At 38.8% G+C, this 25,423-nt stretch overlaps 1 protein-coding gene across 1 annotated transcript in view; it reads right to left on the bottom strand.

The window, feature by feature from the left end:
• The window catches only part of fbn1 (fibrillin 1), a 122,841-nt gene that overhangs the window by 7,061 nt on the left and 90,357 nt on the right, over nucleotides 1-25,423 (bottom strand). The window contains exons 46-61 of the mRNA XM_084747253.1: nucleotides 21,203-21,328; nucleotides 20,977-21,093; nucleotides 20,754-20,879; nucleotides 20,200-20,319; nucleotides 17,165-17,290; nucleotides 11,796-11,948; nucleotides 11,636-11,698; nucleotides 11,425-11,544; nucleotides 10,395-10,514; nucleotides 9,842-9,964; nucleotides 9,172-9,303; nucleotides 8,320-8,445; nucleotides 7,176-7,382; nucleotides 4,961-5,086; nucleotides 4,603-4,725; nucleotides 2,495-2,611 (exon numbers count right to left, since the gene is read on the bottom strand). Of these exons, the coding sequence (XP_084603379.1) occupies nucleotides 2,495-2,611; nucleotides 4,603-4,725; nucleotides 4,961-5,086; nucleotides 7,176-7,382; nucleotides 8,320-8,445; nucleotides 9,172-9,303; nucleotides 9,842-9,964; nucleotides 10,395-10,514; nucleotides 11,425-11,544; nucleotides 11,636-11,698; nucleotides 11,796-11,948; nucleotides 17,165-17,290; nucleotides 20,200-20,319; nucleotides 20,754-20,879; nucleotides 20,977-21,093; nucleotides 21,203-21,328 (2,025 nt within the window). The remainder of the gene's footprint in view (nucleotides 1-2,494; nucleotides 2,612-4,602; nucleotides 4,726-4,960; nucleotides 5,087-7,175; nucleotides 7,383-8,319; nucleotides 8,446-9,171; nucleotides 9,304-9,841; nucleotides 9,965-10,394; nucleotides 10,515-11,424; nucleotides 11,545-11,635; nucleotides 11,699-11,795; nucleotides 11,949-17,164; nucleotides 17,291-20,199; nucleotides 20,320-20,753; nucleotides 20,880-20,976; nucleotides 21,094-21,202; nucleotides 21,329-25,423) is intronic.

The following is a 25,423-nucleotide window of genomic DNA, read 5'->3' as shown; positions in this document are numbered from 1 at the left end:
ACTTTTCCCTTAGCATTATTTGGCTTTAAAGTAGGGCTGGGGTGATTCATCAATGTAATCAATATAATCTGTTACAGAAAAACATCGATTTGAATAACATGTCAGCGTGTCACCATGAAGTGCTGCATCTGGTTAAAGCAGTATTTAGAGAGAGAGCCATCAGTGTGGTGCTTTGTAAGCTCTGCAAACTGGACGACTTATCACAGCTGTACAGCTGCTTTACAAGAAGTGAAAGCACCAGAGCGCTTTGTCAGGATGGCAGCAAAAGCAAGGCAACACCGTCCTTTTTCCTTTTTGTTAGCACCCAAGCATGATATATTAGGATTATCAACACACGGAACATGTTTCTGTTGGGAGCTTCTTTATACTTTGCTACTTTTCTCCTTTAATCAGCTATTTTTTCGGCATTGTTGCTGAAACATGCATCACCCATGAAAATAACAGACTGCCCACAGAGGAGAGGAGGTGAGCGGGTAAGAGCCCTGCTACAGCTGGACGAGGGCATTTCCAGACTTTTTTGGACAGGGGTGGCAAATGTGGAGCACTGACTTATGCACAGGTGCCATGAAATATGTGCATGTGCACACATGTATGCACAAGTGCAAGTGTCAGATTAGCAATAATTTATACTTCTCATATTTACTTTACCATACTTACCATACTTACTACCATTATAGTATCTTAGTTTCTTATATTCCTGTGTTTAACTTGTTAATTTAAAAAAGAAATACTCCTACCAATCACAACAAATGTAATATAAAGCTTCTACACTTTATTCTTTAAGCCCTCAAAAAGAAATTATAACTCCATTCTACCTCTGCCCTCAGTACTCCACCATGAAGTTTTATTTTCATGATTTGTTATTTATTTATGTTTATTTATGTATATATTTTCTTTCATTAACATCTCATTATTCAACTTTGTGATGTAAAATGATCAAAAAAAGTGAATTAACTGTATAAAAAATGTAAAAGTAGGCTACATGCAAAAGAAAACAATGCACATTTATAAATGATCCTTGAACAGTTGGTTCAGACTAAAGTCCCGCCTCTTATTGGACAGATAGCCAATCATACTTGAGGATAATTGGGTGGCCAATCAGATTTCACAGCAGCAGCTTGGAAATCAGATATATTGGAAGGAATGACAAGATCTATACAGTATTTACAGTACAGTAGCTTCTACAGTATTTTATAGTATTTGTAGCCAGTGAGCGCCTGGCCTGAAGGAGTTCAGTGTCCTACACTTAAACACATCCGCAGTGGTTACTGAGGTTTGATTTAGTGTTTTATGTCTCACTCATGTTTCTGCGACCATCTTTCCTCCTAAATCAGTAACACATCCACACCTACTGTCTGTCATGTGCCTGAGGGTTATTCCTTCAGTCAAAACTGAGGGTTCCCTGTCTCTCTGACTTTATGTGAGGTCATGGGAGCTGCTTTATGGTCTGGAAAAAAAAGCTTGTGGTTGTCATGGTGATGCACTGCAAAGTTCCATAACAAAGCATCGCTAAGCTGCCATGACTCCAAACCAGTGGAGCCTAATAAGATCAGTGTGATATCAGCCGGAGGCCATTAACTCTGAGCGAGAGTCAGTAAAGGTTAAACAAGAGGGAGCTTCAGGGATCTTTTATGAGCTCGACTGGAAGAAAGTGTAAAAAAAAAAATATGCACCAAAGACCAAACTGTGTCCCCATATTTGACGATACAGAAGTGTAGTCTGAATTTTGTCTTATGACAACATAATACACATACAGTTCTATAAAAATATTTGGATTTGGAGTATTTTGATATTCTGCATGCAAAAATACAACTTACTACGTTTTTTCTTTAGGACCAGTGTTAGTTTATTTATATAAGATTATTGTTCTGCACACTTGCAAATGATAAATGATGAAAAACTTTGTAATTTTAATTAAATTTTTTTAGGGTGACTTCCAAACATCCATCCAGGCACTACAGATGAAAATTAGCCTTTTTGCGCAATTATACTGATGTTTATTAATGTGCATTGCCCCTAAATAAACCAAATAAATAAATCAATATAGATACTGTATGCTTTATTCCTCCAACACCTTAAGCAATTATTCTAACAACTCATCATGGTGAAATAAGGCAAACAAGATCATCCATGAGGGAAGAGTGCTATATAGAGCATTGCTTAAAAAAATTGCTCAAACTCCTATGTCAGCTACAACAAAACAGTGGAACATTATCCTGACAAATATCAGAAAGTGTATTTATTTTAATCAGAAACTAATATTAAAATGTTTCAAAGAGTCATGCTGTCATTAAGAACTGGTTATGCCTCTCTAAACGCATACAGGTGTATTTATGTGTGTTATATGAACTTCATTTTTATATTTTTATGCAGTATGTACCCCTGGGGACAACAGATGAAAATTAGCATTGTGCTGTGTCTGGTGCAGTACATTCAGTGTAAACTGTCCCTGCTTTAAATAAACCATTACGTGAAAAGAAATGTGTTTATTTACCGATACAGGCAGTGTGATGCTGGGTGAAGCCAGGAGGACACTTGCAGGTGAAGCCACCGATGGTGTTAACACATAAGAACTGACAGTTGTGCTGCTTGGTTGAGCACTCATCCAGATCTGAAAAAGAGGAGACGTTGAACAACATGAAATCAGATATAAATGGAGCAGAAAAGTTCAAACTGCTGAGTAGTTTATATGGTGCGTTTAAGTGGTTGGACTCGTATCAGACTGCTGTACTGTATGGGGGCTGCTCTTTCTTTTTCTGTGAGTCAAATTCCAGTCCTTCTACAGTCACTGACCTACAAATGAACTGCAAATGAACCAGACACCGGAAACACGGAGGGGGACTGTAGAGGGGGAAACTAAAGCAATGGTAAATAAAGATGAAAGAGCCCCTAAAAAACTGAACACCGTGTGCACACTTGTTTGGACTGACAAACAAGCCTGATAAACAGAGGCACAGCCAGATGCACCGTGTCACAGGCCTGTGTGTTGGGTACATGAGCGAAGACATGCATGTGGACACGCTGATCCAAATGGAGCGTCTCGGGACAGCGAGCAGAGGGTCCACTCAGCACTCTGAGTGGCTCTCACCTGGAAACTAAGTCAAGCAAGAACTTCAACTTAAACTTTATTGTCCCCAGGAGGGAATCTGTCTCGCAGCCAAATAACTGCTGCTGCTGCTCACTGCAAGAACAGAGCTCTCTATCCAAGAGCACTGAACTCAACTGATCTGAGAAGCGCAGGGCTTAAAGGGATAGTTCAGATTGTTGTCTGAAGTACATGTCCATTCAGCATATTACCTACATTAGATGGTGTTCAACACGCCCCCAGTTTGAGGAAGCAGCAGGAGTTCTGGTGTAGGAAGCTAAAGAATGATGCAACTAATGGTTATTATCATTATCAATTAATCTGCCAATTATTTTAAGAATTATATGATCAATTATTTTGTCTTATAAATGTCAAAAAAAGAGGAAATTCACAGTTTCCCAGAGCAGTTTCAAATTGCTTCTTTGGTCCAACTAAAACCCAAAACCCCAAAGAAACAAAGAAAATCAACAAATCCTCATGTTTAAGTAGCTGGAACTAGCAAATGTTTAGGCATATAAATTGCCTTGCCTAAACTCTCAGTCTCTAAACTCTCCCAGTTTAATTTTTTTGGTTTTGTTTTTACAATTGTCTTATTTGTAACCTATGTTGACCATGCTAAAGCTCAATACTTTCTACATCGTGGATAAGTAATTATTTTTTATATTATTAATTGTCCTGTTTTGTACTACTGTCTTATTTGTAACCCAAGTTGATTGAGGTGGAAGCCAAAGACAGTTTTCCACATCGTGGAATATAAAGTTTAACCTTAAACTAATCAATTAGTCAACTAATCGTTGCAGCTCTAAAGTAATGTACTGCTGTTGACTGGGTCAGCAGGAAAAATATATTAGAATATATTTAGAATATTTTCCCACTTTACCTTGGTGTCAGACAGCCTTTTCCGACAGCACACCGCCGTTATATAAACCAAATATCGCTTTCTCCACAGCAAACAGACTCCTTTTGCAATTTTATCTCACAGAACACAGGAGTTTCTCTTCTACTGCTTCCTCAATCTGTTAGTTTGTTTGGCTTGTTGTGTGACATTGGTGAATCCAAACACAAGTTTTGAAACACTGAAGTCACACATCGGGAGACCAGGAACTACCATGTTCTACAAGGTAAAATTACTGATTTTGCCAAAGAAGTCTTGTTGCTTTTGAGAGAGTGATATTTGGTTAATATAAAGGCTGTCTGATAGCAAGGTAAAGTGGTGAAAATATTCTAAATATAGCATACACTTAAACTGATATTGATCTTTTTTTTAAGTGGCTAAAATACATTTTTCTGCTGACCCTGTTCACAGCAGCACATTGTTAAGCTTCTGGACTGGTATTCCTCTCTGCTTCTCCAAACTGGGGGCATGTCGATCACCATGTACTGTAAGTAATACACGGAGTATTTAAAAGTATCTCGTACAACCCCACTTCAAATAAGCCCTTTACTCTTGAGTATTCAGAGGTTTTGTTGTTGTTGCTCTGTGTGTGTGTGTGTGTGTGTGTGTGTGTGTGTGTCACCTCTGCAGCTCTTTCCATCCTCTTGGAGGATGTATCCGCGGGGGCAGGAGCAGAGGTAGCCTCCCTCTGTGTTCTTACAGATGAAGTTACAGGGCTTTGGTGCCTGTATGCACTCATCCACATCTAGAGGGAGAGGGTGAGACAGAGAAAGAGTGAGAGTTTGATCCTGGAGCCAGAAATTCCATAAGGGGAGATGATGAGACAGACAGACTCGGGCTGCATTTTTCAGAGGAGTGTGTGGGCCGTCCACCCACGTAGTTTCAGCTCTTTACTAGACAGCAGGAATGAGGACGGGAGGTCGGTTTGGTAGGAAAAGAGTCCATAAAGTGTAAGTGTTGGAGGTGGAATTAAGCCTTACCCACACACAGCGTGCCGGTGATGTCAGTAGTGTAGCCAGGTTTGCAGGTGCAGCTGTAGGAGCCCACACTGTTGGTGCACTGACCGTTCTTGCACAAGTTGCCCATCACGCGACACTCATCAATATCTGGACAGAAACAAGAGAAGTTAGCTCCAGATACAGCATGTACTCTAAGTCTTAATTCCTTTGAGAGAAAAACCTGCCAAAAGCTGGATTTTTAATAGTGAATAACAGCTGTGTGCCCCAATTCTGCAGCACCTCCGGGAAATATTGTTCTACGCATCTAGTCATGCATTACTGTTGCCTCAAGTATGAAAGTATTGATTTTACTGGCAAACTAAAAATTAATGGTTTGCAAGTGATTAAATCAGCTAACAACAACCATCTGTTAATTTAACACCAATATCAGGACCATATCAGCGGTTTCATCTGTACAAATTACTGCTGACAAATTTACAAACCATAACAATTGATGTCCTACTTTTCATCTGGATGTGTTCCAGTAACTTCAGTATACAGAGTGGGAGGTATTGCACACTTAAACACAGTTTTGAGCTATAAACTAAATGATATTTCTGTACTGTGATGAAACACATGAATGATGGTGTTAATATAGACATTTGTTACCAAATGTCGAGCCCCAGGCTCGTCCACAGACCACTTCAGGAGCAGCCTGGAGCTCGAAACATCAGACAAATAAATGCTTTATATGAGAGCTCTTTGGTGTGCAGGTCTCTCTTTATTAAGGCATTTTTATGATGCAGCATCCATCCAATTGGGTATATGGATATGCATGTATTTTTCATTGTTTTTTCATTGATAATAGCTCAACACACCATCTACTGTCCTAAATTATCTTGAACCTTGCAAGGCCAGTGCTCACACAGAGTTGACTGTTTGTGACGAATTTATGTTATGACATTTATAGAAATCTAATTGAATCATCCCCCAGTAGTTTAACCTGCAAAGACCTGAAACTCGTTAAGATAATCAATCACCTTGAACAATTCACTGCTTTATTTTTTTAAGGTATCTTAAAATGGTAATGGAAATTGTGGGCACAGGGACCAGTTTGGAAAACACTGTCATGCAAAACCATTTTAAAGCATTTGAAACACAGGAGTTTTCTTGTTGTCTGCTGATATCATGGCAGATAAATGTAACAGCATCATGCAGGTGAGTTTTACATCTTGGATGCTCCTGTAACAACCAAGAAAGGTTTTAGAAATTAGTCCAGTTTTCTACTGCAAATGACTAAGATGAATAGAAACCAGTGGTTTCATGGCCACATTATTATTCCCCAATGAATTACAGAATTACCCATCAATATGTATACTGTGTATACTAAATTATACTATAATTAGTATTATTTCAGTATGATCATGTGTATAACCTATTTTGCACTGCATGCCATACAATGAATGACTCTAATCAGCATTGCTGCACTGAATGTTTTGTATGTTCTTTTTCTCTTTTTCATTTTTTTTAAGTAAAAGCAAAACTTTTTTCATGTATTGTGTTTTCTTGTTAATTATTACTAGATGTGCCACTGCAGTTGCCCCTCAGAATCAAATGAAGTCATTTGAATTTAATTTAATTAAGAAATAAACATGCAAAGTACTTGTGCCTTGTGGTTTTCTGGCTAAATACTGCAAAACTACCTCATTTTAGACTGCCAACTAACTATCAGTTTTAGATTTAAATGCACAATATGTAAATTCTGCCACAGGGGGTCTCTCTCATATTAAAACAATAACAAAAGATGCAGTTTGATGACGTGAAGTGGTATGGGATCATGTTCATTGACAAGGTAGTATTTAAGTTGTATTCATATTACGTTTAGCCACGTTCAGTCATTACCTTCCTCTCTCTCTGACATATCATGCGTTTTTCCAGAAGTTATAGCAATTAGCAGCTAACTAGCAATGGCTAGCAGAAAACACACCATTACCTTGAATAAATTACAGATTTCTCTGCTTTTGAACATTGTTAGAAACATTTAGGCTAATGCAAGTTTACAACTCAACAAAAACTACATTTTAATGTGGAAATGTAGTTTTGAAAACCCACTTCATCTTAGCTCTTTTCATCAAAAAAAAAGTTTTCAGATAAAAGTATGCTCATTAACTGTAGATAATGTTGATTGATTCTCAGTTTTTTCACAGTGATATTTAATGTAAACTCAAGTCTCCTCAGCAGACAGACAGACAGATACCTCTGCCATCAGTGGTGAATCCAGGTCCCAGAGGACACATCCTCTTGTACTGAGTGGTCCCGGGCAGCGGGCAGAGCTCACAGTTGGTTCCCCAGCCTCTGCCTCCGTCACAGCAACACTCGGACTTGGTCACCAAGTTCCTGTTACTAGAAGTCATCTGACACAGAGTGGTCAGAACCTCAGTGAAGCAGAAGCCTTCGCGGTTATCTGGAGGTCGAGACAGACATCGAGACAAATGTGAGGGCGAGACAAACAAGGCCTGACGACGCAGACCAAACCACCCAGACAGAACGTGGCCTCAGAGAACCAGACGTTAAAAGATAACCCACACTGCTCTATCACTGCTGTCTGTAAGGAGGAAGATAACCACAGAGTTTACAAAATCTCCCAGGAGCTTTTCTCACCAACCTCAGCACATCGTGTCTATCCAGAAGAAGTATATATTTAGATTAGGGAGGAAGGCTTTGAAAGGATTTCCTTGCTCCTATCTTGACAGGAACAGACACATGTTTTTTAACGAGACAGTGGAGGCTGTCATGGCATAGTTAAATTTCCACTGAGATGGCGAATCACTTTTTCAGAAAGTGCGCCAGGATTCAACAACAGAAAACATTTCTATTTTAAATTTAACAGCCACAAAATCTAGAACAGCATTTGCATATGCATTTCCATATATTTTGCATTTTTATCTGTTTTATATTAAAGAGTCTGATGTTTTATTTGTATTTCATCTGCCTTATATGAGATCATCTTACAGCAAAGTAATTTGACAACTCAGACACTTCTGCAGTCTGAAAAAAGGTGTAGGCCGAAGCTACAGCTTATTACACCTGTGCTTTTAACAGCACATCATATTTAGCAAGCAACAACAAAACAAACCTGTCCGAGTGATTGGATCCTGTTCAATTCTTTTAACAATTTGTGACACCTGAAGGTTATTTAAAACTTTTGACACAGAAACAATAAAAACTGTAAGAATACGATACAAGAAGAATCTTCTGAACCAAATTAAAGAAGCAGTGAGGACACAACAAATCCTGATTAAATCTGATGCTGAACTCAAAAAAGTGAAGTTACATCACAGTGGAAAAAAAAAAAACATACGGTAAGATCAAGATCTATAAATTTAAAACCACGTACGTACCGATACATTCAGTCTGTGTGGGGCTGGGGCTGAATCCTTGGTCACATCTGCAGCGGTAGCTTCCAACTGTGTTCTCACAGCGGCCGTTCTTACAGATACCTGGTTTGGCTGTACACTCGTTCAGATCTAACACAGACACACACACACACACACACACACAGACAGACGGTGTAAAGTTAAAATGTAAATATTTGTCACACAAGACTTAGTGTTATATTTCCAGGAAGCTAAAGTGGAAGTTCCACACATCACGCACACGCCAATATTTCTTACGGCCTTTTATCAAATTTCACATTCTTGTAGCAGGAGTTTGGGTGGATTAGTAGCCAAACTCTAGAACATACATACTGTGTTCATATTTCCTCATTCACTCATCAGATTCTCAAGTTTGTATCTCTGAATTATTGCATGATGTCTAAGCTTGTGACTGGGTTTAGTCCAAACCGCCCTGTGTTATAAATACTTACACACATAAAATAATTTATTTTTTCTACATGTTTTTTGTAAGTCATGTAAGTCTTGTGTTTGTGTTGTATATATGCTTTGGTATAAGAAAGTTCAAAGCTGTCTATCCATCTATGTAAATATTTACCAATTTGGGTTTGTAAGAGGTTTTAATAATCTTTATGATAGTGACAAATGTCCACTAATTACCAGGACAGTATATAGGGGGTTAACGACTCTTTAGAGAAAATTAAATCCAGGATATACACCTAACTTTGCACACTGTTACACAAAGGTGGATGAGTATTAAAACAGATTTATCTTACGCGATGTAAAGTCAAGATTTGATGCCATAAACCTGAATGGCGGATCATTATTTCCTGGCGTGGGATGCTCTGATATTCTTACCCATGCAGCCGTCTCCACCGGGCTGGCGTGTGTAACCGGGGGAACAGATGCACATGTATGTACCAATCAGGTTCTTGCAGGTCATGCCTCTGCTGGCGCAGTCATCTATACCGTCTTCACACTCATTCTGGTCTGGAAAACAAACAGTAAACCGAGCCTAAGAGGACGCACAAGTATGAGGACATCTATGTGTACAGTGATTACAGCAGTGATGTAACACAGACACTCAGACACACTCCAGAGTTTAATGTAACTGCCCAATCCAACACTGAGCTGTGTAGTGCTAACAGGCGAGTAGTGGGAGGGCCGGTGGTCTGTTTGGAGCTCTAATGTAAACAGTGACGCTATAGACACTGAGAAGTTCCTCCTGTCTCGCCGCTTCCCTCCAAATACAACCGTTGCTATGGAGCCGGGGCTATCTGAGAGAGCGGAGGTGTAAACAGTGACTCGGCCGCTTACAGTTTCCAGAGAATGTTTTAAGTTCGTCCGAGACAGAGAGCCCTCGAGGATCTCACAGAGATAGTGTGTTATGTAACTTTATGGATGGGGCCAGCACGTCTCCGTCCATGAGGCACTCGGTTTATTTTCTACCAACACTTTCCAAGTAAATGGATCCTGACTGAGAAAGCTGAGTGAGTGAGTGAATGAGTGAGTCACTTTACTGTAGTACCTTTACACATCCTGCGGTCCTCACGTAGCACATAGCCTGTGGGACATTTGCACTCGTACGAGCCCACCGTGTTCACGCAGCGGAAGGCACAGAGCAGAGGATTCTGGGCGCACTCGTTGATGTCTGGACAAAGAACAGAGAAACAACAAGTTACAGTGGTACCAACGGACTATGGTAACATTTTATAATCACTACTAAACTTTAGTTAATAGGTAAATCACTGTTAACAAACAATTAAATTATAATTAAAGCACAATATTTAAGTTCTGCTGCTGAGGGTCTCTACCACATAAAACAATAACAAAAGATTTAGTTTGATGATGTCGTAAAGTACCGTGGGATCATAGACAAGGTAATATTAAAGTTTAATTCATTCATTCATTACATTCAGTCACATTTGTCAGCTTCCCTCCTCACTCTCAGCTGTATCTAACATATTCCCTGTTTTACTGGACCTTAAATATATTATGTATTTCTCTGCGTTTGAACACTGTTGTAAACATTTGGGATAATGTAAGTACACACTATTCAACAAAAATTACTAATTACATACCTTCACAGGTCATCATTGGTCCAGGCTCAAAGCCCTCATCACATGTACACTCAAAGCCACCGATGACATTAGTGCATGTGCCGTTGCCGCAGGGATTACCGATGTCACACTCGTCAGTGTCTGTATTGAAGAGAGTTACATAAACCCTGTTAAACATGTTAGCATTAGATTAAAGGGATAGTTCAGATTATTTGATGTGGGGTGGAATGAGGTATTTTTTCGTTAATTTGCGGTCAGCACGCAACATAAAAATTAAGCAACATACTACAGTGGACAGGGTCAGCAACAAAAGGTATTTTAGCCACTTAAAAAGGGTCCACCTAAAAAAAATCTATAGCAGTGTAAGCATACACTGTGTTCAGAATATTTTTTACCACTTTACTTTGCCATCAGACAGCCTTTTCTGGCAGGAAAACAGCATTATATAAGTCAAATATTGTTCTCTCCAAACCAACCAAACTCCATAGGCAAAATTAGAACTTTGATCTCACAGTACAGGGGAGTTGCTGGTCTACCACTGCATCGATCTGTTAGCTTGTTTGTGTTATTGTGTGACTTTGGTGAATCTGAAATATCTTTTTAAAACACCAAAGTCACACAATAACACAAACAAACTAACTGATTGAGGCAGCAGTGGACCACAAACTCTGTGTTCTGTGAGATAAAATAACTAATTTTACCTGTGAAGTTTGGTTGATTTACAGAGAGCAATATTTGGCTTATACAACTGAAGTTTTCCATTGGCAAAAGAGCCGTGTGATGGCAAAGTGTTCGAAATATAGCATACCTTTAAAATGACTTTCATTTTTTTTATGTGGCAAAAATACTTTTTACTGCTGGTCCTTGCCATAACATCACATTGCTTTGCTTCCATGCTGGTGCATCGATAAGTACCTCATACAGTCCCACTTTAAATAACCTCAAACATCCCTTTAACATCTACAAGGTGACTAAATCAGTGAGACAATAAGCCAGAGACAAAGAGAGAAGGGAGATGAGGATAAAGAGACAAAACAGAGGGTAAACTTGCCTACACATCTGACTCCACTGATGTCCAGACGGTATCCCATGGGACATTCACAACGGAAAGAGCCGTCTGTGTTGATGCACTGTCCATTAATGCAAGGGTTATTGAGGCACTCATCAATATCTACAATAAAAAAAAATATTGACATAAAGAGGATGCAACTATAACAGAGATGCAGAACAGTGAAGATTGAGAGTTAATGACACAGACACACCTATTGGACTGTCGTCATCTCCCCGTTGATACCCCTCGTTGGGACAGAGAAGAGGATACGCCTCTGGAAAAATCAGAATACAGTTAAATAATACACATATGTAAGAGTGTTTTCCTCGTATACGTGTGTGTCTCTGTGATAGGGGGTGTACAGTACGCACCCTCTCCTTTGCTGGGGCAGATTTCGCAGGGGTCTCCCCAGCCTTGACCTGGCATCGCCGTGCAGCAGCACTCTGCCTTGGAGGTGTTCTGAGGCTTTGGAGCCAGGCAGCGCCCATTTTCAAACTTGGTATAGCAGTAGTTCACTCGGATATCTAAGGGTTAACACACAAACACGCAGAGAGGACAAAAGTAATGAAACATGAGAGACTGAAGGAAACACTGAAGAAGAACCAGACGGGGGAGTGACAGTAGGGCATTTGAAGGGGTATTGTTGGCAAAATGACCAAATGCATCCCCTTTGTTAACCTGCCACCCCCCCACCCCTTCATCCCTTGGGGTGGTAAGTTTAATTTGTTAGTCTAGTCTGCCTCACTCGTTGATCCTTTATCTGACTGAGGCTTGTGTGAGTTAGAATCTATGGCCTCAACCACATTATTTAAGTTTTATTATGAAAAAATACAGAACTGAAAGAGTCTCCCAGTTAAAATTCAACAATTTGCCTACTGGAATGTGAAAGTTGGAGGGAGATACTGCATTCACAACATATGTCCATTTCCGTTGTTTATTCCACCACTTTGTCTTAAAGGAATAGTTTGAGAGTCTGAGAAATTAAATTATTTGATTTTTTTGCTGAGAATTAAATGAGAAAATCAACGCCACTCTCATGTCTGTCTTTTAAATGTGAGCCTACATTGTACAACCAGCAGCAAGTCCGGCTCTGTCAAAAGGTTAAAAGAATATTCTGCTTACCAGCACCTCTAAAACTCACCTATTAATACAACAAACACTAATCATACCTCATTTTTCAGTCCCATTATAACAACAAGTTCTTACAGTTTGCTGGCACAAATGTCTCCATAAAAGCGAAACTTGTCAAACTACTCCTTTAAAACACAGATATGGTGAATTTTTCAGGTCAAGTGTTGCAATAGCATTCTTAAATCAGATATTTGTTTTATTAGCAGTGAAAATATCTTGAATATTAGTTCAGTTATGACCCTAATGGTATGTTCAGTAAACTGAATATCTTTGGGTTTTGGACAAAACAAGATGTTTGAGAACGTCATCTGGGGCTTTGGGAAACACTATTTTCTGACATTTTGCAGACCAAGCATCTAATCAATTAATCAAGAAAATAATCGACAGATTAATCTATGAAAATAATTGTTAGTTGCAGCACTAAATTCCTTTGCCAAAAAAGAGACATTATGCTCAATTTGTTAATTTCTTCAGTTTTCAAATTTCCTGTAGATATTGTGATAATAGCGTTATCATGAATTCTTTTCATGTAGTGAAAATTAGATATCGTGACACCCCTAACCACCATCATAGATATTTGGATTTCTTCTAAACAAGTCCAGTCTAATTCAATAACCAAATCCAGCTACTTAAACAGTTAGGATCATGTTTCTGTGGCCAAAGAGGGAACCCTGATAACAACAGCAGTGAGTACAGTGTTATGCTCACATGTAGGTATTATAAATTGACAAAAACTACAATGTATTTTAAAGTATTTTTCTCTAAAACCAAATGTATTTGTTGTGAGGACAGGTCAGTGATCGGTGTTTGCCAGTGCCTCTCCCTCTCTGTTCCTGTGTTTCCGAGGACTTGTGTTCCTCCTCGACCAGGCAGGCACTTACTTGTAATGAGAAGCATATGGTCGCGCTCTCCTGCTAGCACTGGCCTTCACTGAACTCAACACAAATAAGCTTTCTGACCACCATAGATCACACACACACACACACACACACACACACACACACACACACACACACACACACACACACACACCTGGCTCAGAGGCAAGGATCACATACATGAACACCTGGTGCTTTGAGCAGAATGTCAAAGAGTGTCATGTTACTTTGCTCCATGAAACTGATTTGTCAGCCTTTCCGCAAAAGAGATTTACGGTGCTCTGTGCACAGCTGTTGTGCAAGTGTGTGTGAGTGCATGCACATGTGCATCTGCACGTGCATATGTCAGTTTGCAGTTTGTGACTCTATATATGAATCAAATGCCTCAAGTGGTTGTGCTTTCTTGGTATGATGGTCACCTAAAACATCAGTGCTATGTACTTTTAATCAGTGACAGAATATAAAACTGAAAAAATATCATAAAATATATATATTAGAAAATTAAGCCTTGAAGTAAATCAACACTTGGCCAACAAGAGGTCAACATTGGTGACACAAATCTGGTGGTGGTGAGGGTGGTGGTGAAAAATATTTAACAGTCATGATTATGGAAATCTGCAAAACCTCAACAACATTGTAATTTAAAACATATTATTAAATGGAGTTTCCTAGTGGCCTGGTGGTTAAAACACATACCAAATACTCTTATCGCAATATCCCAAATATGATTCCAGCCAGGGATTGATGACACATGTCACCACCCTCTTTCTCAGCCCACGTTTTTCTACGATCTCCTGTCAATGAGGGCTAAGAAACACATTATCAATTGGACTGTCTGTTGCTCAGTCACTTAGCATCTGATTAGCCTAGCTGCTGTTTAGAACGAGTTTTTAAAACTCAGCTCTGTGCTAAACTGGACCTGATTGCTCCGTCAAAACAAAGACAGGTTCAGCTGAACTACAGCTAAACTGCAGCTAAAGCACATGGGAGAAGTTATAGTTAACTGTGGTTAAGTACTTTTCTTCTGACCACATAGTTTTGGTGCCTAAACCTAACCAACCCGTGACAGAAAGCAGGAAATAATCATTTAAAAAAGCTGAAGATAAGAAGTCTAAAAATAATAAGTCACCAATAAACTCAACCCCCAGTCTCCTGGGTGTAAGTCTTATGCTTGACTCATTCATTCACCACATCCTGATGTGGACTTCGTTGCTTTTTATACTATTTAACATGACTTCCTGAAGCCTTTCTGCCAAAAAAGCCCTTTCTGGCAGATGGCTTTCTGGGCTTTCTGGCAGAAAGCCTTCAAGCCTACCTTTCTCCATGTGCACAGCTAAACCAGGCATTATGCACTGTGGCAAAAGAATTATTATTATCACTCAGGAGTTGGGTTTAGACCAAACCCAGAGCTTAAAAGAGAGTGAATATCAGACTTATATTCACCAGGTGGCCAAAAGCATTATTTCCAATGAAAGATAATGCTGCTCCTTGACTCGGTAGCAACTGTTTCTGTGTTCACAACTTGTTTCTGCTGCCAAATAGCCAAAAAATCAAAAGGTTTATATTTATCAGACAATCAGTAACCCTTTTTCTGCATTCAAAAATTAATTGAGGAAGAGGTGATAACACAACTATATAAGATTGCAGGTGTGCAAGATGCATGTATGAGGCTGCATTTACTTACCCCTCAGCTGATGTTTTAACTTGAGATTCATGATGCCTGATAATATAATGCGTGCTTCAAATACAGTAGTGGTGGTCTGTAGCACAAATGGTGTTGCATTAAAACAGGGTTTCCCTAAGCTGGGTGTGCCAGGGGGTGTGTGAGAGGAAAAATGTAGTGATGGCGTAAGAGTGTAATTCTTGCTGATCTGATTACTGGATCTGTTCAAGCATCTCCCCCTCTCTCTTAAGTGGCAGATTGCGTATAACTTTAACTTTTGGAGACATCGGCCGATGAGATTTCCCCCTTCTCTCCTGTATATCGGGACTAAATGTCACTCGAGCTTGTGGTGCTCAAAGTGCCAAAAAATACATTTAAAAAAAAAATCAACACCAGTGTCTCCTTCCCAAAATCTCGACCTGGTTGCTCAAAATAATGCACAGACTTTGTTGAGAGCAGATTTCTGTAGGAACTGCTTTCTTTCGACGATTCCAGCGTAGAATGACAGCTCCTACATAAAACTGCTTGCAACAAGGTCTGTGGGTCATCTTGAGTAACCAGGTCATGATTTCTGGAAAGTTTCTGTTGAGTTTTTCAAATGGAATTTTTTGGTGCTTTGAGCAACACAAGCCGAGTGCCATTTAGTTCCTTGATTTGAGGGTGAACTGTCCCTTTAGTACCTGAATGCGCTGCCTTCACCATGGCTATAAATAGACTATGTTGCTGATTTGTTTTTTTTGTTTTTTGTGAAGGTGTGGCTTGGGGATGGGCTAACCTGGTCGGGATGCAGAAGGGAAACCACTGCTTCAAAGTATGTCTCTGTAATATTTTGAGTAGAAAAACTCAACAAACAAACAAATGAAAACTTGAATTCAAAAGCAATAAAAGACACGACGGCTCAGTTAAATACACTCAGTGGTTTTGCAGCTACAGGCTTAATTGTTCCAGTAACTTATTGTGGCTAATGTTCGTTTGCTGAATTTACAAGTGTTATCTACTTGTGCTGCTGTTACATTATGTTAATGTATGAACCATTATCCTGTAACTGTCATTTAATGCCACAGTAACCGTGGTAACAGTAACAGTAACAGTGTCCAATAAAAGCTACATGATCTTACTTTGATGTAGCATTAATGTAAAAGGACACGTACTGGAGAATGAGAAAAGGAGTGGTCAGCACTAACAAAGGTTTACTGGGCATTTTGGGAAAATATAATCAATAAATCAATCACAATGTGCAGAACTATCAAGAATATAATGTATAAACTTCATCTGACTATATCTACTGTCTTATTCACTTCTCATGCCTCTCTGTCTACTAATACTTAATATAACAACATCTTCTTTCTCTTTATGGAGAAGGAGTTATTATAGGTTTTAGAGGGGATTGGGATGATATATAAACAGATTAAATCCAAAATATTTTAAATATGATTGCATGAGTGCACAGAAAAACCCAGAACTGGGTCACTGCTGTCATCATGTTTTCTTCATTGTCTTTGCGTCTATCATCATTTTGAACAAAAACAATGGCTGTCTCAGTGGGACAGGGTTTGTCCTTGTCAAGAAATCTCTTTTACTGCCCGAGTTGCTCACTCTCCCACCCAGCTCCTCCTGTTTATCCCCCAGCCCTCACGTCTGACACTGGAGAGAAAAGTGAAATTCAAACTGTAAACTGCCTCGCTGAACTGATGATGTCATCACTTCAGTGTTTGGAGGGGGAACTCCCTAACAGAGGACTCAGCGCACCCCCACCCAACCCAAAAACACACATATGTACATAAACACACACAAATACACACACACAAGTGAGGAAATGGAAAAGTGATCTGTTCAGAGCCACCCTTGGCCTTGTAGAGGCAGCGGCAGCAGAACCAGCTGGAACACAGTGTGCTATCATGAAAGAGCAGGAAAAGTCTCACACCACCGACTGCTGCCTAGTCTCCACTCGCACTCAGAGACAGACTATACAGATGCACCAATATTTACACTTAAAACTTGATGCATAAGATGGTTTCATAGCCTCTTTTCCCCTCACTCACACCCACACACAGACACACACAATTACCTAAACATCTGCGTCCAGAGGCAGAGATCTGGAAGCCTTCGGGACACAAGCAGATGAAGCTTCCCTCAGTGTTGGAGCAGGTTCCAAATGTGCAGATCTCCGGCGACTGGGAGCACTCGTCGATATCTGACACACAAAGAGGAATGGAATCAATCACCTCATCAAATTCACAAATCAAAATCATCAAAACCCCAATCCCAAAAAGACAGAATGCAATGATTTACAAAAACTTTTTGACCTATATTTAATTAAATACAGTACAAAGAAAAGATATTTGATATTCAAACTGATAAACTTTGATTTTTTGTAAATATACACTCATTCTGAATTTGATGCCTGCAACATGTTTCAAAAAAGCTGGGAAAGGAGCATGTTTCCTCTGTAATACATCAGCTTTTCTTTTAACAACACTCAGTAAGTTTTTGGGAACTGAGGACACTAAGTTAAGAAAGTTTTGAAAGTGTCATTTTTCCCCATTTTTGATTGATATATGATTTCAAATGCTCAATAGTCTGGGGTCTCTGTTGTTGAATTTTGTGTGTCATAATGCACCACACATTTTCAGTGAGAGACAGGTCTGGATTGCAGGCAGGTCAGTCTAGTACCTGAACTCTTTTACTACGAAGCCGTGGTGTTGGAACGTGTGCAGACTGTGTGTTGTTGTCTTGCTGAAAAAAGCATGGACGTCTCTGAAAAAGACGTCATTCAGATGGCAGCATATGTCGCTCCAAAACCTGTATGTACCATCCAACATTAATGGGGCCTTCACAGATGTGATGTGTGACAGAGTTACCCACGATGCCATGGGCACAAACACACCCCCATACCATCACAGATGCTGACTTCCGAAGTTTGTGTTTACTGACAACAGTTTGTAGTATGTTTTATGCAATTATGTGTTTTTTTAATACAGTTTTTAATGCAGTGTTGCCTGAGGGGGTCAAAGGTCACGGGCATGATTTTTCTGCCTTGCCACTTTCTTGTAGAGATTTTTTCTGGATCCTCTCAGTGTTTTGATGATTATTACTGATTTTAGATGGTGAAATCAGTCAATTTCTTGCAAGTTTGTGCTGACAAACGTGGCTCTTAAGCTGTTGGACTAATTTGTTGAACTTGTTGAATGTCGCCCAATCCATGCTTGTGAACAGCTTGAGCCTTTTAAGGATGCCCCTTTAAAACCCAATCATGACACCACCAGTTTCTAAGTAACCAGTTTCCCTGTCAAATCTTCCAAACAGGCGTTTTTTGAGCATTCGACAACTTTTTGGAACATGTTGCAGGCATCAAATTCAGAATGAGTGTATATCTAGAAAAACAATCAAGTTAATCAGTTCGAACATTAAAAGTCTTTTCTTTGTACTGTATTCAATTCAATACAAGTTAGAAGTATTTGCAATTCATTACTTCTGTTTTTATTTGCATTTTTCACAGAATCTCAATTGTTTTAAAACTGGGGTTGTAATTTGTACCATGAGAATTCCAGCATCATCTAATTTTTCCTTGAACTACAGTCATAGCTGCAGGAATTAAGTCATACCAGTAACGTCATGGCCAATCCAAATGTGATAAAACAGAATGTAATCTCATTAATGGACAGTTGGACACAGGCATATTATCTGGAATAGGCTTCACGTCACGTGTTCGCTCATCACAATGACCAGCTGCTGCCGTTACTGATGCTGAGAATTCAGCGCCGTTCCTCCCCGCTTCCAGGAACAAAGAGCACAAAGCAGGAATGTGTTGAAGTCTGCCGAATATCTCTTCATCAGCCCCACTGTATAAACAATCCGAGTGTTCTGGCTTTGGCCCACTCCCACGTGTGAAAGGGAGAAGAGGGGCGATTTGTTGCAGCGAGGCAATTGAAGAGAAGGAGGAGGTGAAGAAATAGTTTGTTCTCTTCTTGTTCACCTCAGCAGCTGGTCTAAGCTGTGATTTGTGCATGCATATATGTCTGTATGAGAGTGTGTTGGCTGTAAGTAGGTGTTCTGTGAAATGTCTGAGGAGAGGCTAACACTTCACAATAACCAGAATGAATAAATGGTAAAATAATAGATATTAAATTATAGTTAAGTTATTTTACTGTTTACAAACAATCAAATAATGTTTAGATAGGCTTTAGAGGCCATTTTTTAAGCAATTGTAAAGTTTTCAGTTGCAGCATTTTAATAACACATTTTAACTCCCAACTCTTGGTCAGTGGCCCTAAATGCTTCAAACTAGGTTGTTGAACGCACCCCTCAAGTGTCAGTTTTGCACCTGCAGGGCTCCATGGTAAAATTTGTAACTTCAGGGTAGACTTTCAAAATAAAGGCATAAAAAATTCTGGGGTAGGTTCAGGAAAAGGTCACGCTTTAGGTTAAAATAAGTGGGTTACTTATTTAAAGTTCACGTACATTACACAAGATACATAAAAGTACATTAGTTATTGTAATTATGAGTTGCAACTTTATAATAGCCACCCAGATAATGTTTATAGACAGTTTACAACCTAATTATTTACCTTTTACCAGTACAAATATCTAGTCCACGTTTCTATGTAATGATTTCTTAAAGGTTTACAAATAGATGCATGTTAGGCCACTTTTTTAATCCTTGGGTATGATAATTAATTAAATCTTTCTAAAGCGAATCAATTATCAAACTCAGATCTATATAAATTACAATCAAAAACCAGCCATATTTCTTCCGTTGTTCCAACTTTCAAAAATGTGCTAAAAATTAAAATATTCTATTACTCTTTTTGCTGGGGCCCCGCTACATCCCACCCAAGGACCCCTGTTTGTCCCCGGATTCCAGTTGAGTACCACTGTACCACTGAGATTACAGATAAGAGGTTATCAATAAGCTGTTTCTAATTTAATCCAAAAGTAATTGCAATTGTCTCTTATCAGGTATGATACAATTTATAAACTAATTATTTTGTTACATAAACTAATGTTCAAATAAACTATCAATTTACCATTTATTAATGATGGTTATAATGAGGTGTTACCAAGGTGACATATTTTGACTTGACTGGATTTTGGCTGCTGTACCTTCACAGGTTTCCTGGTGGAGAAAGTAGCCAGGTGGGCAGATACACCTGTAGGAGCCGTCCAGATTCAGACAAGTTCCTGCACCACATGTGCCTGGATGCACTGCACATTCATTAATATCTGACAAAAAAAGGGAACACACAAAGGATATACTGTAAAACACACATATTACACTCAGAATAAACATAACACAGCATTACATGCATCAGAAAGTTAAATATAAGAACTTGTAATACTTTTTAATACCATTGTTTAATTCAGTCTCAATTTAAAAATGAATCATGCTCAAACAGTCACAGTTGAAGGGCAACGTTTGTGAAAACAAAGAACAAAAATCTAAAAGAGTATAACAGGATAAATTCAACTCCTGTTGACTTCACCAAAGATTTATGTACAGGCATTGTGTGCAGCATTCAACACATAAATATTTAAGAGTTTCCCAAACAGAGGCCAAGACCATTTAATAGTTTCTGAGGCCTTTTATTAGTAAATGTGATTTTAAGACATTTTAAAACTTTTCAAGGACCTGTAGCTACAAAATCAGAGATCCTTACCTGCACACAGTCTGCCATCTAGCGTGAGCTCATAACCGTCAAGACACACACAGAGGAAGGTGCCCACAGTGTTCACACACTGCCCGTTTCGACACAAGCCCCTCTGCGTCGAACACTCATCGACATCTAATCAAAGCACAAACACATAATATCACACAAAGGCTATAGCTCTCTGGATTTATGTTTTTTTTTTTTACTAAATCACATCCACAGACGCACGCACCGATACAGTCACCGTTGTGCGAGTTCTGGAAGCCGGGGTAGCACAGGCAGTTGTAGGAGCCCACTGTGTTCTTACAGGTGCCGTTTCCGCAAGGTTGTCTCTCACACTCGTCCACGTCTGAAAACAGAGAGCGTCATCAGAGTTTGACCTCGGACAGAATTCGCATCACTCACCGAGACCACATGCCGAAAACAAGCAAGAGCTGAGAGGAACCCGCGCAGCTTACCGACACACATCGACTGGTCCCGCGTTGTTTTGAAGCCGTTGGGGCAGATGCAGCGGTAGCTCCCCAGTGTGTCGATGCAGTGACCAGGATTGCAAATACTAGGGTTCTCAGCACATTCATTACGGTCTGAAAAAGAAGGAAAACAATGGTCACACTGTTGTAATTTCACTGGGACTGTACATTTTACACCTGATTAAACTTCTGTTTTAACTGAACACCGGATCATTGAGCGGCAGAAGAGTGAACTCCAGTCACATGACTTGGACTCGAGTCAGAGTCAAAGTCATAAATTTGATGACTTCAGACTCGACTTAACAAAATTAAAAAGACTTGCAACTTGATTTGGATTTTAACGCCAAAGACTTGTGACTTTAGTTGGATTTAAACCTTTTTGGTGTTGTTGTTGTTTGTTCGTTTTATTTAGTATGTGTCTTTGTATGTTTTATTCATTTTTGATCATTTTCATTCTTTTCTCTCCCCTTCTCTTCCTACTGTCTAAGGAAAAGGTTGCCTGGTCTCCTGACCGATTTTTTGTTTTAAAGTGGACGTAATTTAATTTGCATATTTTGCAAAAAGCAAGAATCTACAAATCAGCTAACATTAATGCAATTCAATCCCAGCAAGTCGACACTCAATTCTGCAGATCCACTTTGTCTGAACCAATCAGCCAGTATTCAATTATTCAAGTTGCAGGAGAGAACCTTGAAGAACTAACAAAACATTACTGAGCTCCAATTCAGAAAAAAATTGTACCAAAGATAAAACTACAATGTGGTCAACAACTTTGCTCTACATTTGAAGCTGCATAAAGAACCGTAGATTGAAGCTCTGTTGTTAAAATGGTCTGACATTTGATGAAGAGTGAATTATGACTTGTTTAGAACTTGAGACTCAAAGTGTCAGACTTGGAACTGCAAAGTGGAGTGCAAAGACTCGAGGCTTATTTGTGATTTGCAAAACAATGACTTTGTCCCACCTCTGTTCTGTGGTAATCTTTTAGGGCCCCCAAAAATGAAAACCACATTGTTTATTGTTATCTCATGTCCCTCAGTGAACTGTTCCACTATCTATTTTTATTCAGCAAATATGTCAAAATTGCAGCTGTATGTATTTTCATATCAGAATCACACATTTTCTCTCTGGTTTTGTGTACAGAAAATGTACTATAGATGTGAGCACACGTTCTGATAGCTTTGCATTGTCAGGCCATAATTTTGCATCTCCCACTGTTGTCTGGGCAGCTTCCTGCTTCAGACAGGTCAGTTTTAAGCCAGCTGGAGAACAGATTACTGACAGTTCTCTCCTTCAGTAAGACATCAGTGTGAAACCTAACTACTCCTGACTGGATGAACACTCAATCACAAGGCAGGAAACAGTCTTTGGGCCAATTTCACAACATGAAAAACCTGATGACTGGAAACATTATAGAAATGACCTTGAAATCTCTAATTACATACAGCAGGCGCTGCAAAACTTGTTCCGCTCCAGGCCCAAAAGAGAAAGTTGGATAAACTGTGAATTGCCATAACTTCTACATTAATAAACTGATAAATAATAATAATAAAAAGCTAGCTTTAATTTGAATTGGATACAGGAAGTGTTGAGTTTGTATTAACAGCCTAACAGAGTAAGTTTAATAGGACAAACAGGACGGGATCAAAACGAAGCGTCATACTAACATGTTGTAGTTATGAACCGCATTTCCCATCATGCCTGGTCTGAACAGTTTGTTAATTTTGCTAATTTATGTTCCAAAATGTAAATATACTCTTTATTAGTGTGTGCATCATGTTCTGTTTAGGACATGGTGGTTTGTGTTGCTAGCCTAATTGTCATTTTTGTGCTGGTTTACAAAGTGCCCCCTATCATTTATCCAGGTCACAATGTATAAACTTTAGGCCAACTGTCTTCTCTGAATATTAATGCTTATTATTTTTGTGTTATATCATTTAAAAAGCATTTAACTGAATGCCAAATGGGCAGTTGAAACATCATTATGATTTCACTCCCAGGGATCAAAAAAAGCCATGTCAATAGAAAGTATAATTTAAACAGTGTTAAACAAATTTAACAGAAACCTTCAACTTCAGACGTCAGGTCTCCATTGATCACATACAGCAGCCAATCAGAAATGCCAAACAAGAAGCATTCTTATTAATCGTGTTAATGGAAAAAAAGAGCAGCCTACAAATGAAAAAAGTGTGAGGCTACCTTAAAAAAGCAGGAGGATATGTCATATTTTAGGTCTGTTTATCTTAACTTTTGAAGGAAATAAGCTGAATTCCTTTGATTAGTAGGAACCCTGCACAGGGTGGTTTCTGCCAGTTTCTTCACTGCAGGTTACAGAGAAGTTTGTTTGAAGTTTGCATTTATTTCTTCATTTCCCAGGGACAGATTGAACAGATTTACAAATACTGTAAATATGCCAGAATTAGCCAAAAGGCTAGTTTTCCTCTGTAGTCACTGGCTAAGTTGGCAACCTAGTCCAAATTATTGCGGTTCATGGGCCACATGTGGAGGACCTGGCTGAATCTCTGTGAGATACATTCTTGGGAAATGAAGAAGAAGCAGCCTGATTGTCTCCCACAGAAGAGAAATCAAAGATTCAGAGACCGGTTTCAGAATATTAAAGGGAAAAAACTCACTCCAAATTATATCCGGATACTAAAAAAAGCCGGAAGTTAGAAAGGAAGTCTGGAGAGTCATTGTGGAAACGATACACCGCCTCATTTTGTTACATTGGTGTAAACTGGCAGGTTCTCAGGACGTTGCAGATGAGCGCATCACAAGTATTCTCAAGATTCAACTAATCTCAGGACTCTTTAGTCTAAACTCGCGTAACACCCCTCAAAGAACACCTCAACACCCCCCTTTCAAAGATACTGCCTCCAGCGACCCCAGCGATCTCTGAACGCCCCCTCCATGGTGGCACAGACCCGCTGAGATACACTGCTTTAAACCGTTAGTGAGGTAGCTGCACTCCAGTTGACTCCAGCTATATATTTGTTTTTGCTACTGTGTTTTAAAGTTATTGTTTCCTGTTTTGAATGCCATCAAAAAGTCATTCAGAGCTACTTTTTGTCTGTCATTCAACACTGCCCGGCAATATAAGAGGAGTTGCAGCATGTTTTTACAATTGACGACCCAATAAAAACGGGTATGTGAAACCATTTTGGGTCCCAACCCTAAGTTGGGTAAACACTGATATCTTGTAAATGTCAAGGTCTATTTCTTAACATTCATTAATTAGTCCAGCAGATACCGTGCCAGGCTTAATCCACTTGACAAGGTAAGTTTGTTGTGTATTTTACGTTCTGTAAAGAATCTACGCAAAACTGAAATTTGGGGAGACCTGAACAATCCCTCATATCATACTGCACAAAATCTGAGAGTCATTTTTGGCATTTACTGACAAATAATGTTACCATACATAAAAAATAAACCACACAATTAAAATAATTTTAATTTCATTGAGATTAATATTACTTTAATAATTTGGGTATTTATTGCCGGCCACAAACAATTATCAATATGGGCGTGTATTTATTGCTTCCTCGGATGGGAAACTGGCCATTAACTCTGTGGCAAAATGACGCAGTAACTATGTTTTATGATACCAGAATAACATAATTATTATTTAATTAAAGTTTTTTTTTAAAAAAGTCTTATTTTACATATCACCCATTCCTGAGAACTGGGACAAATCAGGTCCTACCAAAAAAACTTTATTTTTTAAATTATTATTAATTATTAATCATTTAATTTTAAAGGGATTTATATATATTTGAGAAATATATGGAATTTGTGAAATGTTTTGGTTTACTTTTTATTGTTTTAATTTTAATTTCTAAACTATTTAAAATGTGTTTAAAGTCTCCAAAATCTAAAACTAACAATACCTACTGATAACATATTTATAAAAATATGCTATTATAGTCATCTATGTTTTAAAATATCTTTTTTTAAATAAAAAGGACCTCTGTCTCACTTCCTGGTTTAAGACGAGAAAAAAGAAGAGAATACTGCTCAAGCACTGGTAAACTTTTTTTTTTTTTTTTTTTTTGACAAATTCATTAAATAATATTGCTAACAGATGTGTCTCAACCATAACATGTCAACTCTGTAGCTCTTCTAAATCAAGGCTGAATTATTATGGTAATTATGGTCTAAAAAATGAATATTTTGATTAGAATTAAGAGGACTCTTAGCAACTTTAAAAAG

Source organism: Lutjanus erythropterus, chromosome 1 (genome assembly GCF_056507025.1).
Source record: "Lutjanus erythropterus isolate fLutEry1 chromosome 1, fLutEry1.hap2, whole genome shotgun sequence".
Taxonomy (NCBI): Eukaryota; Metazoa; Chordata; class Actinopteri; order Lutjaniformes; family Lutjanidae; genus Lutjanus; species Lutjanus erythropterus.
Note: the sequence above shows the minus strand (reverse complement) of the source record. Positions and strands in the feature narration are given on the sequence as shown.